The following is a 14,984-nucleotide window of genomic DNA, read 5'->3' as shown; positions in this document are numbered from 1 at the left end:
ACAGCTCCAGCCTCGATGCTATATGTTTATAATGAAAATTACATTTCGCCGAAAGTCAGCGATAATGTATAATTTCAGCAGTAGTATTTGTGATTTTACTTAGAGATGATTTGGTTTTATGTAAATAAGAAATGTTCTATTGTTTTGTGTTTGTCATGACAATTTATCCTTTTATTGTATCCATTTTCCTTTACAAATTTATATATTTTGGAGGAAGTGGAAATTTACACTCATAGAAAAAAACAGCCATGGGACAGCCTTAATGAGCAAACAGATTTTAAAACATTACAAAAGAAACAAGTTAGAAAAAATGGGAAAAATATCATGATGAACACAAAGCAATGGAACTTTTATTTTTATGTGAAATCAGAAAACACTACCTCTGAAAACTAAACGTAAGCACTGACTTTTCGCGAAACAAAATTTCCGTTGTAAACAATTTGCATCACTGGAGTCAGAGCTGTCAAAATTGCTGTCAAAACTAAGTTTACCGAGATGACACAATTAAAGTACGAAGGCTATTCAGAAAGTAGGGAACGTCCTGGCATTAAAAAAAAAACCAAATACAAGACATACATTTTATTATACATATCTGAAAGAGCGACTGACTAACTACTTTTCCACATAGTCACCAAACACATTGAGGCACTTATCATAGCGGTGGACAAGCGTTGAAAGACCTTCGTCGTAAAATTCTGTCGCCTGAGACCTCAGCCAGTGAGTCACGCCTGCCTGGAGTTCCACGTCGTCATCAAAGCGCTGCATTGCAAGCCAGTTCTTCATCTTGAGAAACAAATGGAAGTCGCTTGGTGCAAGATCGGGACTGTAGGGCGGATGAGGGAAAATTTCCCATTTTAATGAATTAAGGAGTTCTTCAGCGCGGTTTGACATGTCACGTCGGCCATTGTCGTGTAAACACAAAATTATGGACGTCAGCTTTCCTCGGCGTTTGTTTTGAACTGCTCTTCTAAGGCTGTGAAAAGTTTGACAGTACCAGGCAGAATTTATGGTTGCTCCACGTTCGAGAAAATCAATAAGAAGCACACCTTGCGTATCCCAAAACAATGTCGCCATGAACTTCCCTGCTGACGAAGTTTGCAAACATTTTCTTGGTTTTTGGGATAGCCCAGATTTTGAGTGACCACTTCAAACAACAAAGTCCATGAAACTTGTGGAAAAGAAAGCGAAACCTCCGTTATTGTGAAGCGAGGGTTGTCACGAATCGTTACATCAACTTTAGCGATAAGATTGTCCGTCACAATGCTCGGGCGTCCACTCTGCTCTTCATCAGGAACGGTGGTTCGGACACTTTTAAAGCGAATGCACCATTTCCAAAAGGAACATTTACTCATTACGTTGTTCCCGTACACTTCGCACAGTTCACGATAAATTTCTATAGGTTTTAGGTTTTTTTTCCAACAAAAACCGTATCAGAGACCGCACCTGACAACTGGCGGGATATTCGATTGCAGCGCACATTTCGGATTCGAATATCGAAAAAAAAAAAAAAAAACAGACGTACAGAGACGTTCCCGCTGTCTCGGATGGATGCCGACTAAGCTGCCCATCACGCACACACCAGAATATACGCGATCGGCGCGCGCCTAGCGGCGTCAGACGGAAACGTTCCCTACTTTCTGAATAGCCCTTGTACAAAGAGCTTGATCGTAACATGAAGGCAACCGATATCACGCTCCGCCGGCCGGGGTGGCCGAGCGGTTCTAGGTGCTACAGTCTGGAACCGCGCGACCGCTATGGTCGCAGGTTCAAATCCTGCCTCGGGCATGGATGTGTGTGATGTCTTAGGTTAGTTAGGTTTAAGTACTTCTAAGTTCTAGGGGACTGATGACCTTAGAAGTTAGGTCCCATAGTGCTCAGAGCCATTTGAACCATTTTTGTTATCTATGCTCCAAGATGCAAGATGAACCACATCATACCAGCTAAGCCGTAAACACAATGTCCCTTACGTAGACATACTAGCTGACACAGACATAAGAATGAGGGTCACCCTGTGTATGCTCAGTAACTCTTCAACAAGTATAAAAAATTTGGCTACTACTAAGAAGTACAATTTAAGAGAATGCTAAGAACTTATTGGTGGCCAGTTACTTCCACTCCATTGGCGAATTTCTTAGTAGAAACAGTTGGTATATAGGTTATTAATGCACCGACAGAAAAAAAAATCACAAAACCAACAAGGAGTTGTGCGACATAGATGAAAGCTGATAGGCGTGTTTCTACATCTGAAAGATGAAATCTATTGAAATTTCGTGCCAGTCGCATAAAAGTGACCCTAGTAGGTCCACTACTAGGATGCAAACCAAGTTTTCTTTGAATATACGCTGTAACGGTCGTGAGCGTTAGTTACCTTTGAGATTGGACTTGGTGAGTTGATGTTAAAGGTGACAAAGATGCCATTATCAGTACCTGACTGAGTTTGAATGGGGGTCGTATAATAGGGCTGCGAAAAGCTGTACGTTCCTTCTGCGATACTGCAGAAAGACCTGTCAGGGCCGGCCGGGATGACCGAGCGGTTCTACACGCTACAGTCTGGATCCGCGCGACCGCTACGGTCGCAGGTTCAAATCCTGCCTCGGTCATGGATGTGTGTGATGTCCTTAGGTTAGTTAGGTTTCAGTAGTTCTAAGTTCTAGGGGACTGATGACCTCAGAGGTTAAGTCGTATAGTGCTCAGAGCCATTTGAACCATTTTTTCGCACGGCGAGGCTCGCGGCGCAGACGCGCCGGAGCACAGAGACCCCTAGCTGGTATCCAGGTCCTCACCCTCTAGCACCCATTCAACTTCCGCGCCTTCAGACATCAGATCCCCCGTCAGTGTAACATCAGATAAAGTGAGTGTTCAATGAAATCTGACTTCTGCAGATCTTCAGTCCAGTAATGCAGTCTGTGTATCTAAGTACTGTAGATTGTCTTCTGGGCGGTAATGATTGGCTACAATAGTCTTAAACTATATTATACATCTTAGTTTATGTACATTTGCCTGCAGAAAAATGCTCCTATCGAAGCAACAAAGAGGCAAATATGTTCCTAGAATCACGATTCTGGAAACATCCCCCAGGCTGTGGTTAAGCCATGTCTCCGCAATATCCTTTCTTTCAGGAGTGCTAGTTCTGCAAGGTTCGCAGGAGAGGTTCTGTAACGTTTGTAAGGTAGGAGACGAGGTACTGGCAGAAGTAAAGCTGTGAGGACAGGTCGCGAGTCGTGCTTGGGTAGCTAAGTTGGTAGAGCATTTGCTCACGAAAGGCAAAGGTCTCGAGTTAGAGTCTCGGTCCAGCACACAGTTTTAATCTGCCAGGAAGTTTATGATATGTTCCCCTTTAAAAGACTCTCACAGAAACGTGGGATACCAGCTGGCTCAATGCACATGCCGTCTTCCTCACCAAAATTTTTGGCATGAGAACATACTTTCACTCATTTAACATAGAACACTCCAAATCTTTGTACCCAGTTTCTCTTTGTAGCTAAGTCTTGATACTTAGCATTCCTTCTCACTGCCACTGCCTATGTACATAGGGTGGTCCATGAATAGTGACGGGCCAAATATGTCACGAAATAAGCATCAAACGAAAAAACTACAGAGAACGAAACTCATCTAGCTTGAAGGGGGAAACAAGATGGCGCTATGGTTGGCCCGCTAGATGGCGCTGCCACAGTTCAAACGGATATCAACTGCGTATTTAAAAAAATAGGAACCACCATTTTTTATAACATATTCGTGTAATACGTAAAGAAATATGAATGTTTTAGTTGGACCACTTTTTTGGCTTTGTGATAGATGGCGCTGCAATAGTCACAAACGTATAAGTACGTGGCATCACGTAACATTCCACCAGTGCGGACGGTATTTGCTTCGTGATACATTACTTGTGTTAAAATGGACCGCTTACCAATTGCGGAAAAGATTGATATCGTGTTGATGTATGGCTATTGTGATCAAACTGCCCAACGGGCGTGTGCTATGTATGCTGCTCGGCATCCTGGACGACATCATCCAAGTGTCCGGACCATTCGCCGGATAGTTATGTTATTTAAGGAAACAGGAAGTGTTCAGCCACATGTGAAACGTCAACCACGACCTGCAACAAATGATGATGCCCAAGTAGGTGTTTTAGCTGCTGTCGCGGCTAATCCACACATCAGTAGCAGACAAATTGGGCGAGAATCGGGAATCTCAAAAACGTGGGTGTTAAGAATGCTACATCAACATCGATTGCACCCGTACCATATTTCTATGCACCAGGAATTGCATGGCGACGACGTTGAACGTCGTGTACAGTTCTGCCACTGGGGACAAGAGAAATTACGGGACGATGACAGATTTTTTGCGCGCGTTCTATTTAGCGACGAAGCGTCATTCACCAACAGCGGTAACGTAAACCGGCATAATATGCACTATTGGGCAACGGAAAATCCATGATGGCTGCGACAAGTGGAACATCAGCGACCTTGGCGGGTTAATGTATGGTGTGGCATTATGGGAGGAAGGATAATTGGCCCCCATTTTATCGATGGCAGTCTAAATGGTGCAATGTACGCTGTTTTCCTACGTAATGTTCTACAGATGTTAGTACAAGACGTTTCAGTGCATGACAGAATGGCGATGTACTTCCAACATGATGGATGTCCGGCACATAGCTCACGTGTGGTTGAAGCGGTATTGAATAGCATATTTCGTGACAGGTGGATTGGTCGTCGAAGCACCATACCATGGGCCGCACGTTCACCGGATCTGACGTCCCGGGATTTCTTTCTGTGGGGAAAGTTGAAGGATATTTGCTACCGTGATCCACCGACAACGCCTGACAGCATGTGCCAGCGCATTGTCAATGCATGTGCGAACATTACGGAAGGCGAACTACTCGCTGTTGAGAGGAATGTCGTTACACGTGTTGCCAAATGCATTGATGTTGACGGACATCATTTTGAGCATTTATTGCATTAATGTGGAATTTACAAGTAATCACGCTGTAACAGCATGCGTTTTCGGAAATGATAAGTTCACAAAGGTACATGTATCACATTGGAACCACCGAAATAAAATGTTCAAACGTACCTACGTTCTGTATTTTAATTTAAAAAACCTACCTATTACCAACTGTTCGTCTAAAACTGTGAGCCATATGTTTATGACTATTACAGCGCCATCTATCACAAAAGTGGTCCAACTAAAACATTCATATTTCTTTACGTAGTACACGAATATGTAATAAAAAATGGGGATTCCTATTTTAAAAAACGCAGTTGATATCCGTTTGACCTATGGCAGCGCCATTTAGCGGGCCAACTATAGCGCCATCTGGTTTCCCCCTTCAAGCTAGATAAGTTTCGTTCTTTGTAGTTTTTTCGTTTGACGCTTATTTCGTAAGATATTTGGCCCGGTCACGATCAATGGACCACCCTGTATATCTGTCTCACTGGCTCCTTCATCTGCTATTGATTTACGGTATAATCCACCGCCTCCTCTCTCACTTACACTGCTTTTGTCTTTCTTTCCCATTGAAACTATCTCCACCATGCATTAGCGTGTCATGAATTCTGGGAGGGGAAGGGGCTCAACTTATTTTTACCGTTATATCCACGTGTTTAAAATTTCGGTCCAAAATGTGCCCTCCTCTATACCTCCCCCTTAAGAATGAAAGTTCGCCGGTCTGCGAGGGTCCAGACCCCCAGATCCTATGTATGGTCTCCACTCATCTCTATCTTTCATTTACACAGTCTCCTCTCTCTTTTTCTCCCAATCCTTCAATATCCATCCATTTCTCTTCCTCTTTTACTGCCACTATCTCTCACTGACCATCAATATCTCCTCTCTCTTCGGCTCCTTTTGCTACTGTCTTCACCCATCCCTCTTTCTCTTTCATTGTCACTTTCTCTCTCCCGCCATCATTGTTTCCTCTCTCTTTCTCTCCCACTGGCGCTGTGCTCTCTCTCTTCCACATTCACTGTCTCTCTGCTACTCTCTTTCAGCACAAAAAACGCGAATCTGTTCGCATGCCAAAGTTTTTGGTAGGAGAGACGGAATGAGGACTGAGTGGCCGGTTCCACACTTTTACAGAGGAACATATTCACCTTTTTGTGCTCTGACATGAACATTAGCAGCTGGTTCCCTTCTTTTCCGTCTTACAGCAGGCAGTTCTGCTTATTTAAACCGAATTCCATGGGTCAGTAAAGTCTTTACAATTTATTTATATACTTCGACACATTTATATACTTTCATACACACAATCAACAAATAAGTAGCGGTATGCACAATATACATCTAACTCAAAATCGTTTGCTTTATATTTTTTCTGGGTACATTTTTCATCAATCGCAGTTCATCGAGAACGCCCGGTTTATGATTTGTATCTTCAAGCAGTAAAAATGTTATAAGAAATATTTTACTGAATTTGCAGTCTTTGCAGTTTCACGTAATTTTTGCAGCTATTTTTAGTTATTTTCAGGGATGTTAAGACCCTTTTAACCCATTTTTTGTCACTGCAGACGTGAAGTGCCCATTACACAGAGACAGCGCGTCATAAAGTTTTATTGGTAAGAAAATTCAGGGTAAAAACATACTTTGGTGACCTAAGAACCCTTGAGATGACTCTAGAATCCTTGCCAACCCTCGACACCTGTTCACTACGTCAGTTAATACTACATTTATACCTGAGATCAGATACTATGAGCGTATTTTACGTGCCTAAATAAGGTAACTTTGAACCTCTGGATCCCGATAACGGCAATCATATGGAAAAAGTTTCACGATTTCCCGAGAACATCCTGTTAAGAACGTATGGTAAAAATTTCAACGATTTTCCATGTGTAGAAACTACACAAGAGGCCATCGCTACAATTGGTACTTTTGGTGTGTATCTTGATACGGATATAGATTTTCGAAAACGGGAAAATGGCGTTTCTAGATAAATCTCTAAAGAATGTACAGCCCTCAATGTGAGCCATTTGCTATGCTTAGTTACTTAGGTAATTGCGGCCCAAGGTGCAAAAACGGCTAAAATTTGTTTGCGTTTTTTTGCGTAAGTATGGTAACATTGAACCTCTGGATCTCGGTAGCGGATAATAATGTCGAAAAAGTTTTTAAGTTCACCGAAAATTCATCTTAAGAACATATGGTAAAAGTTTTGACGATCTGTCAGGAATAGAAATTATGGAAGTGACCATCCGCACAAAGTTTTCGGAGTTTTCTCAGGAACCGCCCTTGAACAAAGGGTGCTTTTATAAGCCGCCTAAGATCCGCCCTTGACCACATCTAATACAAAAGAACTAAGCGATATGCTCGATTTGCCTGGGCTGGAGTAACTGTGCAATTTTTAAATTTTGTCCCTGTACTTTAGGATAGCTACAGTATTCCCGTTCTTCCGATAGGTATACACATAGTCGCTAGGCAAAGGGCGTGCAAAACACTTTGCCCCTTAGCTCTGTGATCTATAGAACCCGAGAGATGACCCCTAAAAAATCGCATTTTCGCGTGCGGCTTTTTGGAACATAAATTTTTAGACAACATAGTTGTGTGGAGAAACAGCAATTCATTTACTTGTAATCAATTATTCAAACTGACAGTCGTGACTGGTGACGACTCCAGCAAGCGACCAAATGGTGTAAATTACCCTGAAGATGACCCCATCGTGGGTTGAAACCGGTTGGCGGCAAAATGAACTAATGTGATTGTGACTATCATTTTGAATAATTGATTTTTGGAACATATTGGTACCATGCATTGACAAGTTTGAAATGAAAATATATTTCACACTTTTCACTTACCACACCTCTATTTTGTAGACTTATAGAAAGCTTTTGACAGTTTTGAGTTGAATACTCTCTTTCAAATTCTAAACGTGGCACGGGTAAAATATAGGGAGCGAAAGGCTACTTACAGTTTGTACAGAAACCAGATGGCAGTTACAAGAGTCGAGGGATATGAAAGGGAAACAGTGGTTGAGAAGGGAGTGAGACAGGGTTGTAGACTCTCCCCGACGTTATTCAATATGTATATTGAGCAAGCAGTAAAGGAAACAAAAGAAAAATTCGGAGTAGGTATGAAAAACCATGGAGAAGAAATAAAAACTTTAAGGTTCGCCGATGACACTGTAATTCTGTCAGAGACAGCAAAGGACTTGGAAGAGCAGTTGAACGGAATGGACAGTGTCTTGAAAGGAGGATATAAGATGAACGTCAACAAAAGCAAAACGAGGATAATGGAATGTAGTCCAGTTAACTCGGGATGATGCTGAGGGAATTAGATTAGGAAATAAGACACTTAAGGTAGGAAATGAGTTTTGCTCTTTGGTGAGCAAAATAACTGATGATGGTCGAAGTAAAGAGGATATAAAATGTAGACTGGCAATGGCAAGAAAAGCGTTTTTGAAGAAGAGAAATTTGTTAACATCGAGTATAGATTTATGTGTTAGGGAGTAGTTTCTGAAAGTATTTGTATGGGGTTTAGCCGTGTATGGAAGTGAAACATGGACGATAAGGAGTTTGGACAAGAAGAGAATAGAAGCTTTCGAAGTGTGGTGCTACAGAAAAATGCTGAAGATTAGATGGGTAGATCACTTAACTAATGAGGAGGTATTGAAGAAGAGGAGTTTGTGGCACAACTTGACTAGAAGAAGGGATAGGTTGGTAGGACATGTTCTGAGTCATCAATGGATCACAAATTTAGCATTGGAGGGCAGCGTGGAGGGTAAAAATCGTAGAGGGAGACCAAGAGATGAATACACTAAGCAGATTCAGAAGGATGTAGATTGCAGTAAGTACTGGGAGATGAAGAAGCTTGCACAGGATAGAGTAGCATGGAGAGCTGCATCAAGACCACAACAACAACAACAACACACCTCCATAAGCATCATTTCACTTAGGATGTGTGAATGCAGTTTCTTCTTTTGTAGATACGTACTTTGTACTTTGTTTGCGTGACATGTTGAACATTTTGAGAACCTTCTCTTTGGTTAACGGAAAGTACACTTATTTGTCTATCTGTCCATGCATCTGTCTACTTACCTATGTATCTACAGGACTTCCAGCGCTACACACTTCGAAAGTAAGTTGTAATACTAAAGACGATTTCTCACAAAGTGACTATCCAAGGCGTTTTGTTATAGATCACTGTTCCAGTTACATTAAGAACATATCTACGTAACTTCAAAAATAAGAGACGAAATGAGTGGTTCACTCACGCCAACTTTCCGGACGCCGAACTTGCGCTGCAGCTCGAGGAACAGCGGATGGGAGATGGGTGAGCCGCTGCTGACCGCCGTCTCCAGGGTCTCGAACCGGCGATCCTCGAAGTCTCGCTCGGCGACCAGGTCAACGTACATGGTAGGTGTGCCATATACCACGGTGCACCTGGCAAAAAAAAAGCGCTCATCGAAACGACACAACAGCTGTCCTCTTGCGAAGTACATTGCCTGAAAAATAAAAGACGCATCTAGATAGAAGTAGCAAAATTAAAAGTAAAACTTAACACGTTGAGACGAATGAGATGTTGTTTCAGCGATTACAAAATCGAGTCACATACATGAAGAACTTGGCAATACCAGATAACTTATCAGCATGATATGATTGCATGGTTTCTGTTGAAACTTCCTGGCAGATTAAAACTGTGCGCCCGACCGAGACTCGAACTCGGGACCTTTGCCTTTCGCGGGCAAGTGCTCTACCAACTGAGCTACCGAAGCACGACTCACGCCCGGTACTGACAGCTTTACTTCTGCCAGTACCTCGTCTCCTGCCCTCCAAACTTTACAGAAGCTCTCCTGCGAACCTTGCAGAACTAGCACTCCTGAAAGAAAGGATATTGCGGAGACATGGCTTAGCCACAGCCTGGGGGATGTTTCCAGAGTGAGATTTTCACTCTGCAGCGGAGTGTGCGCTGATATGAAGCTTCCTGGCAGATTAAAACTGTGTGCCCGACCGAGACTCGAACTCGGGACCTTTGCCTTTCGCGGGCAAGTGCTCTACCAACTGAGCTACCGAAGCACGACTCAGGCCCGGTACTCACAGCTTTGCTTCTGCCAGTACCTCGTCTCCTTCCTTCCAAACTTCCAAAGTTCTGCAAGGTTCGCAGGAGAGCTTCTGTAAAGTTTGGAAGGCAGGAGACGAGGTACTGGCAGAAGTAAAGCTGTGAGTACCGGGCGTGAGTCGTGCTTCGGTAGCTCAGTTGGTAGAGCACTTGCCCGTGAAAGACAAAGGTCCCGAGTTCGTGTCTCGGTCGGGCACACAGTTTTAATCTGCCAGGAAGTTTCATAGCAGCGCACACTCCGCTGCAGAGTGAAAATCTCTTTCTGGATGGTTTTTGTTCTTTCGGATATGTCTGAAAGAACAGACACCACGCATAATCCGCAGCTGTGACACATTATATGTAAATTAAAGTGGAGAGGGGAAGAAACGAAAGGAAAGGGATCACTGCTATCAGCGGTCTCGGGACATTACGCGAATCAGCAGCGCCGAGTGCAAATATTTACCGCAACAGGATTCGAACCCGGGATCTCCTGCTTGCTAGACAGGTGCGTTAATCATTATGCCAGCCGGGACACAGCGTTATCGCAACTGCGCAGACTGTCTCGGCACGTCTCATTGCCGATCCATATTCCCATAGAGCGCCACATATCCACAGTCCCTGTCCATTTCCTCCAAGTTCGCTGCTCTGAGATTCCCACAGGAGGTCGGACGCGTTTGTACAGCCTCACTGAAGAAGGTGGGTCCATTTGCCCAGCTAGGCGTATCAATTATATGAATACGTGGTGTTTGTTCTTTTGGACCTGTCCGAAAGAACAGACACAACGCAGAATCCGCAGACGTGCGGCGTACCGAGGTAGTCTGTGCAGTTGTGATACCGCTGCGTCCCAGATGGCGCAGGGGTTAACGTACCTGCCTGGTGAGCAGGAGATCCTGGGTTCGAATCCCAGCCCAGTACATTTTACCACTCATCGCCGCTGATACTGCGTAATATGCCGGTGCTGCTGACAGCAATGATCCCTTTCCTTTCCTTTCTTTCTCACTCCAATTTCAATTTAAATATAAATTACCAGTATGAAGTTGTACCTCACCCTTCCCACACCACCACCACCACCATCCCACACCACCACCACCACCTCTGGGTTGGAAGTGTGTACTGTTACGACAGACAAGGGTGCATCTTCTATCGAGGCAAACTCGCCCTCAACTGTTGTAACTGGTCCTTCGAATCCCAGATGCTGACACTGGGATGTAGTTGTCGTCTGGGATTGTCCACTCACATGTGGACAGATCAAGGGACGCTGCTGGCCATGGGACTACCTCAGTATGACGGAGACAGATCATAGGGACACTTGCCAAATGTGGACAAGCATTGACCTTTCAAAAATTGTACCACGATTCAATCGCATGAGATGTAACACAGGGCCAAGTAGGATGGCTGTGACATACCAGGCATGACCTGAAGGCATATCCGATGTCTCTCCTCACCATGACTCCAGGAGTAACATCGTTGTGCCTATACAAAGCGTTGGAAGGATGGTACCTCTCCCCAGGTAGTTGGAATTATCGCTGACTATAGCCATCCTGGGTAGTGAAGAACAGCGACTCATCGGTGAAAATACACTACTGGCCATTAAAATTGCTACACCACGAAGATGACATGCTACAGACGCGAAATTTAACCGACAGGAAGAAGATGCTATGATATGCAAATGATTAGCTTTTCAGGGCATTCACACAAGGTTGGCTCCGGCGCCGACACTTACAACGTGCTGACATGAGGAAAGTTTCCAACCGATTTCTCATACACAAACAGCAGTTGACCGGCTTTGCCTGGTAAAACGTAGTTGTGATGCCTCGTGTAAGGAGGAGAAATGCGTACCATCACGTTTCCGACTTTGATAAAGGTCGGATTGTAGCCTATAGCGATTGCGGTTTATCGTATCACGACATTGCTGCTCGCGTTGGTCGAGATACAATGACTGTTAGCAGAATATGGAATCGGTGGGTTCAGGAGGATAATACGGAACGCCGTGCTGGATCCCAACGGCCTCGAAGATGACAGGGATCTTATCCGCATGGCTGTAACGGATCGTGCAACCACGTCTCGATCCCTGAGTCAACAGATGGGGACGTTTGGAAGACAACAACCATCTGCACGAACGATTCGACGACGTTTGCAGCAGCATGGACAATCAGATCGCAGACCATGGCTGCGGTTACCCTTGACGCTGCGTCACAGACAGGAGCGCCTGCGATGGTGTACTCAAGGACGAACCTGGGTGCACGAATGGCAAAACGTCATTATTTTGGATGAATCCAGATTCTGTTTACAGCACCATGATGGTCGCATCCGTGTCTGGCGACATCGCAGTGAACGCACATTGGAAGCATGTATTCGCCATCGCCATACTGGCGTATCACCCGGCGTGATGGTATGGGGTGCCATTGGATACACGTCTCGGTCACCTCTTGTTCGCATTGACGGTACTTTGAACAGTGGACGTTACACTTCAGATGTGTTACGACTCGTGGCTCTACCCTTCGTTCGATACCTGCGAAACGCTACATTTCAGCAGGATAATGCACGACCGTATGTTGCAAGTCCTGTAAGGGCCTTTTTGGATACAAAAAATGTTCGACTGCTGCCCTGGCCAGCACATTCTCCAGATCTCTCACCAACTGAAAACGTCTGGTCAATGGTGGCCGAGCAAGTGGCTCGTCACAATACGCCAGTCACTACTCTTGATGAACTGTGGTATCGTGTTGAAGCTGCATGGGCAGCTGTACCTGTACACGCCATCCAAGGTCTGTTTGACTCAATGCCTAGGCGTATCAAGGCCGTTATTACGGCAAGAGGTGGTTGTTCTGGGTGCTGATTTCTCAGGATCTATGCACCCAAATTGCATGAAAATGTAATCACATGTCAGTTCTAGTATAATATATTTGTCCAATGAATACTCTTTTATCATCTGCATTTCTTCTTTTGGTGTAGCAATTTTAATGGCCAGTAGTGTAGGTTGGTTGGTTGATTTGGGGGAGGGGACCAAACAGCGAGGTCAACGGTCCCATCGGAATGGGAAGGATGGGGAAGAAAATCAGACATGCCCTTTCAAAGAAACCATCCCAGGACTTGCCTGAAGCAATTTAGGGAAACCAGGAAAACCTAAAACAGGGCAGCTGGACGCGGGTTTAAACGTAGTCCTTCCCAATGCGAGCCCAGTGTGCTAACCACTGCCCCACCACGCCCGGTACCTGAAAATAATGAGACCCCATTCGTTAGCACTCGAAACTTCTCAATCACGGTGCCATTCCAAATGCAGCCTACACCTGGAATGGAAATTCACTGGTCTGACTGCTGGTAGTCTCTGACCAACAGTGTGGGATGACACAGAATGTTAGAGGGAGTCCAATAGTTGTTCCCAGATGGCAGAACGGATGTGAAGGTGCTATGAAGCACCTGGTGCACAATACAGCACTCCTCCGTTCCAGGGGTCAGACCTGGTCGACGCGAACCTTGACGGCGAGTATGCCAGCCCTCACGTTCCTATGCAGTCCAACATCGGTGCACTGTTACATCCATATGCCCCAAAAAGCTGATTATTGCGTGATTCGTACAACAAGTCACATGGACACTCGCAATGAGGCCCGTTTCACACTCTGTCTCACATGAGTATGAGGCGTCTCCATGTCCTTAACAGTGTTACTCAACGTCTGACACTGTTCACGCTCTTTGACTACACTCTGCCGTTCCTGGTAACAACAGTAAACACGAACAACATTAATGCTCTCTAGTGGCCGTTCTGCTTGTCACAGAGTATTGTAACTCTAATCATTCACATACCTGTGTTAAGGGACCGTTCTTTGGAACGGACCTGCATCATGTGAAAATTTACCATATTCAGATTAGAGATCCATCCTCGACCTGCATAAGTAATTCATCTTAAATGTATGGGTAACCGTTACTTGCAGTATTAGAATTTAAAAGAGCTTTGGAAGACTTAAGATCAAATAAGGCAGAAGGGGTAGATAACATTCCATCAAAATTTCTAAAATCATTGGGGGGAAGTGATAAGAAAACGACTATTCACCTTGGTGTGTAGAATCCATGAGTCTGGCGATATACCATCTGACTTTCGAAAAATATCATCCACACAATTCCGAAGACTGCAAGAGATGACAAGTGCGAGAATTATCACACAAACACCTTAGCAGCTCATGCATCCAAGTTCCTGACAAGAATAATATACAGAAGAAGGGAAAAGAAAACTGATGTGTTAAATGACGATCAGTCTGGCTTTAGGAGAGGTAAAGGCACCGGAGAAGTAAATCCGACGTTGCGATTGGTAATGGAAGCAGGACTAAAGAAAATCATAACACGTTCATAGGACTTGTCGACCTGGAAAAAAGCTCCATAATGGCAAATGGCGCAAGTTGTCCGAAATTCTGGGGAAAATACGGGTAAACTATAGGGAGAGACGGGTAATACACAATAAGTACAAGAGCCAAGAGGGAATAATAAGAGTGGAAGATTAAGAACGAAGTGCTCGGATTAAAAAGCGCGTAAGACAGGGATGTAGTCTTTTGCTCCTACTGTTCAATCTATACAGCGAAGAAGCAATGATGGAAATAAAAGAAAGGTTCAAGAGTGGGATTCAAATTCAAGGTGAAAGGATATCAATGATATCCTGAGTGAAAGTGAAGAAGAATTACATGATCTGCTGAACGGAATGAACAGTCTAATGAGTATAGAATATGGACTGAGGATAAATCGAAGAAAGACGAAGGTAATGAGAAGTAGCAGAAAAGAGAACAGTGAGAAACTTAACATCAGGATTGATGGTCACGAATTGGAGGAAGTTAAGGAATTCTACTATCTAGGCAGCAAAATAACCAATGAAGTACGGAGCAAGGAGGACATCAAAAGTAGACTAACACTGGAAAAAGGGCATTCCTGGCGATGAGAAGTCTATTAGTATCAAACATAGGTCTTAATTTGAGGAAGAA

At 44.2% G+C, this 14,984-nt stretch overlaps 1 protein-coding gene and 1 non-coding gene across 4 annotated transcripts in view; both read right to left on the bottom strand.

Annotated features, from left to right (window-relative positions):
- Positions 1–14,984, bottom strand: part of LOC124619664 (medium-chain acyl-CoA ligase ACSF2, mitochondrial-like) — a 250,681-nt gene that overhangs the window by 64,417 nt on the left and 171,280 nt on the right. For all 3 annotated transcript variants that reach the window (XR_006980107.1, XM_047146195.1, XM_047146196.1), the window contains one exon: positions 9,197–9,365. Coding sequence is in view for 2 of the 3 variants with exons in the window: in XM_047146195.1 (XP_047002151.1) it covers positions 9,197–9,365 (169 nt within the window). In the remaining variant the exon portion in view is untranslated. The remainder of the gene's footprint in view (positions 1–9,196; positions 9,366–14,984) is intronic.
- Positions 9,623–9,697, bottom strand: Trnas-cga. The gene has a single exon. It is a non-coding gene; the product is annotated as a tRNA-Ser (tRNA).

The sequence above is a fragment of the Schistocerca americana genome, chromosome 6 (genome assembly GCF_021461395.2).
Source record: "Schistocerca americana isolate TAMUIC-IGC-003095 chromosome 6, iqSchAmer2.1, whole genome shotgun sequence".
NCBI lineage: Eukaryota > Metazoa > Arthropoda > Insecta > Orthoptera > Acrididae > Schistocerca > Schistocerca americana.
Note: the sequence above shows the minus strand (reverse complement) of the source record. Positions and strands in the feature narration are given on the sequence as shown.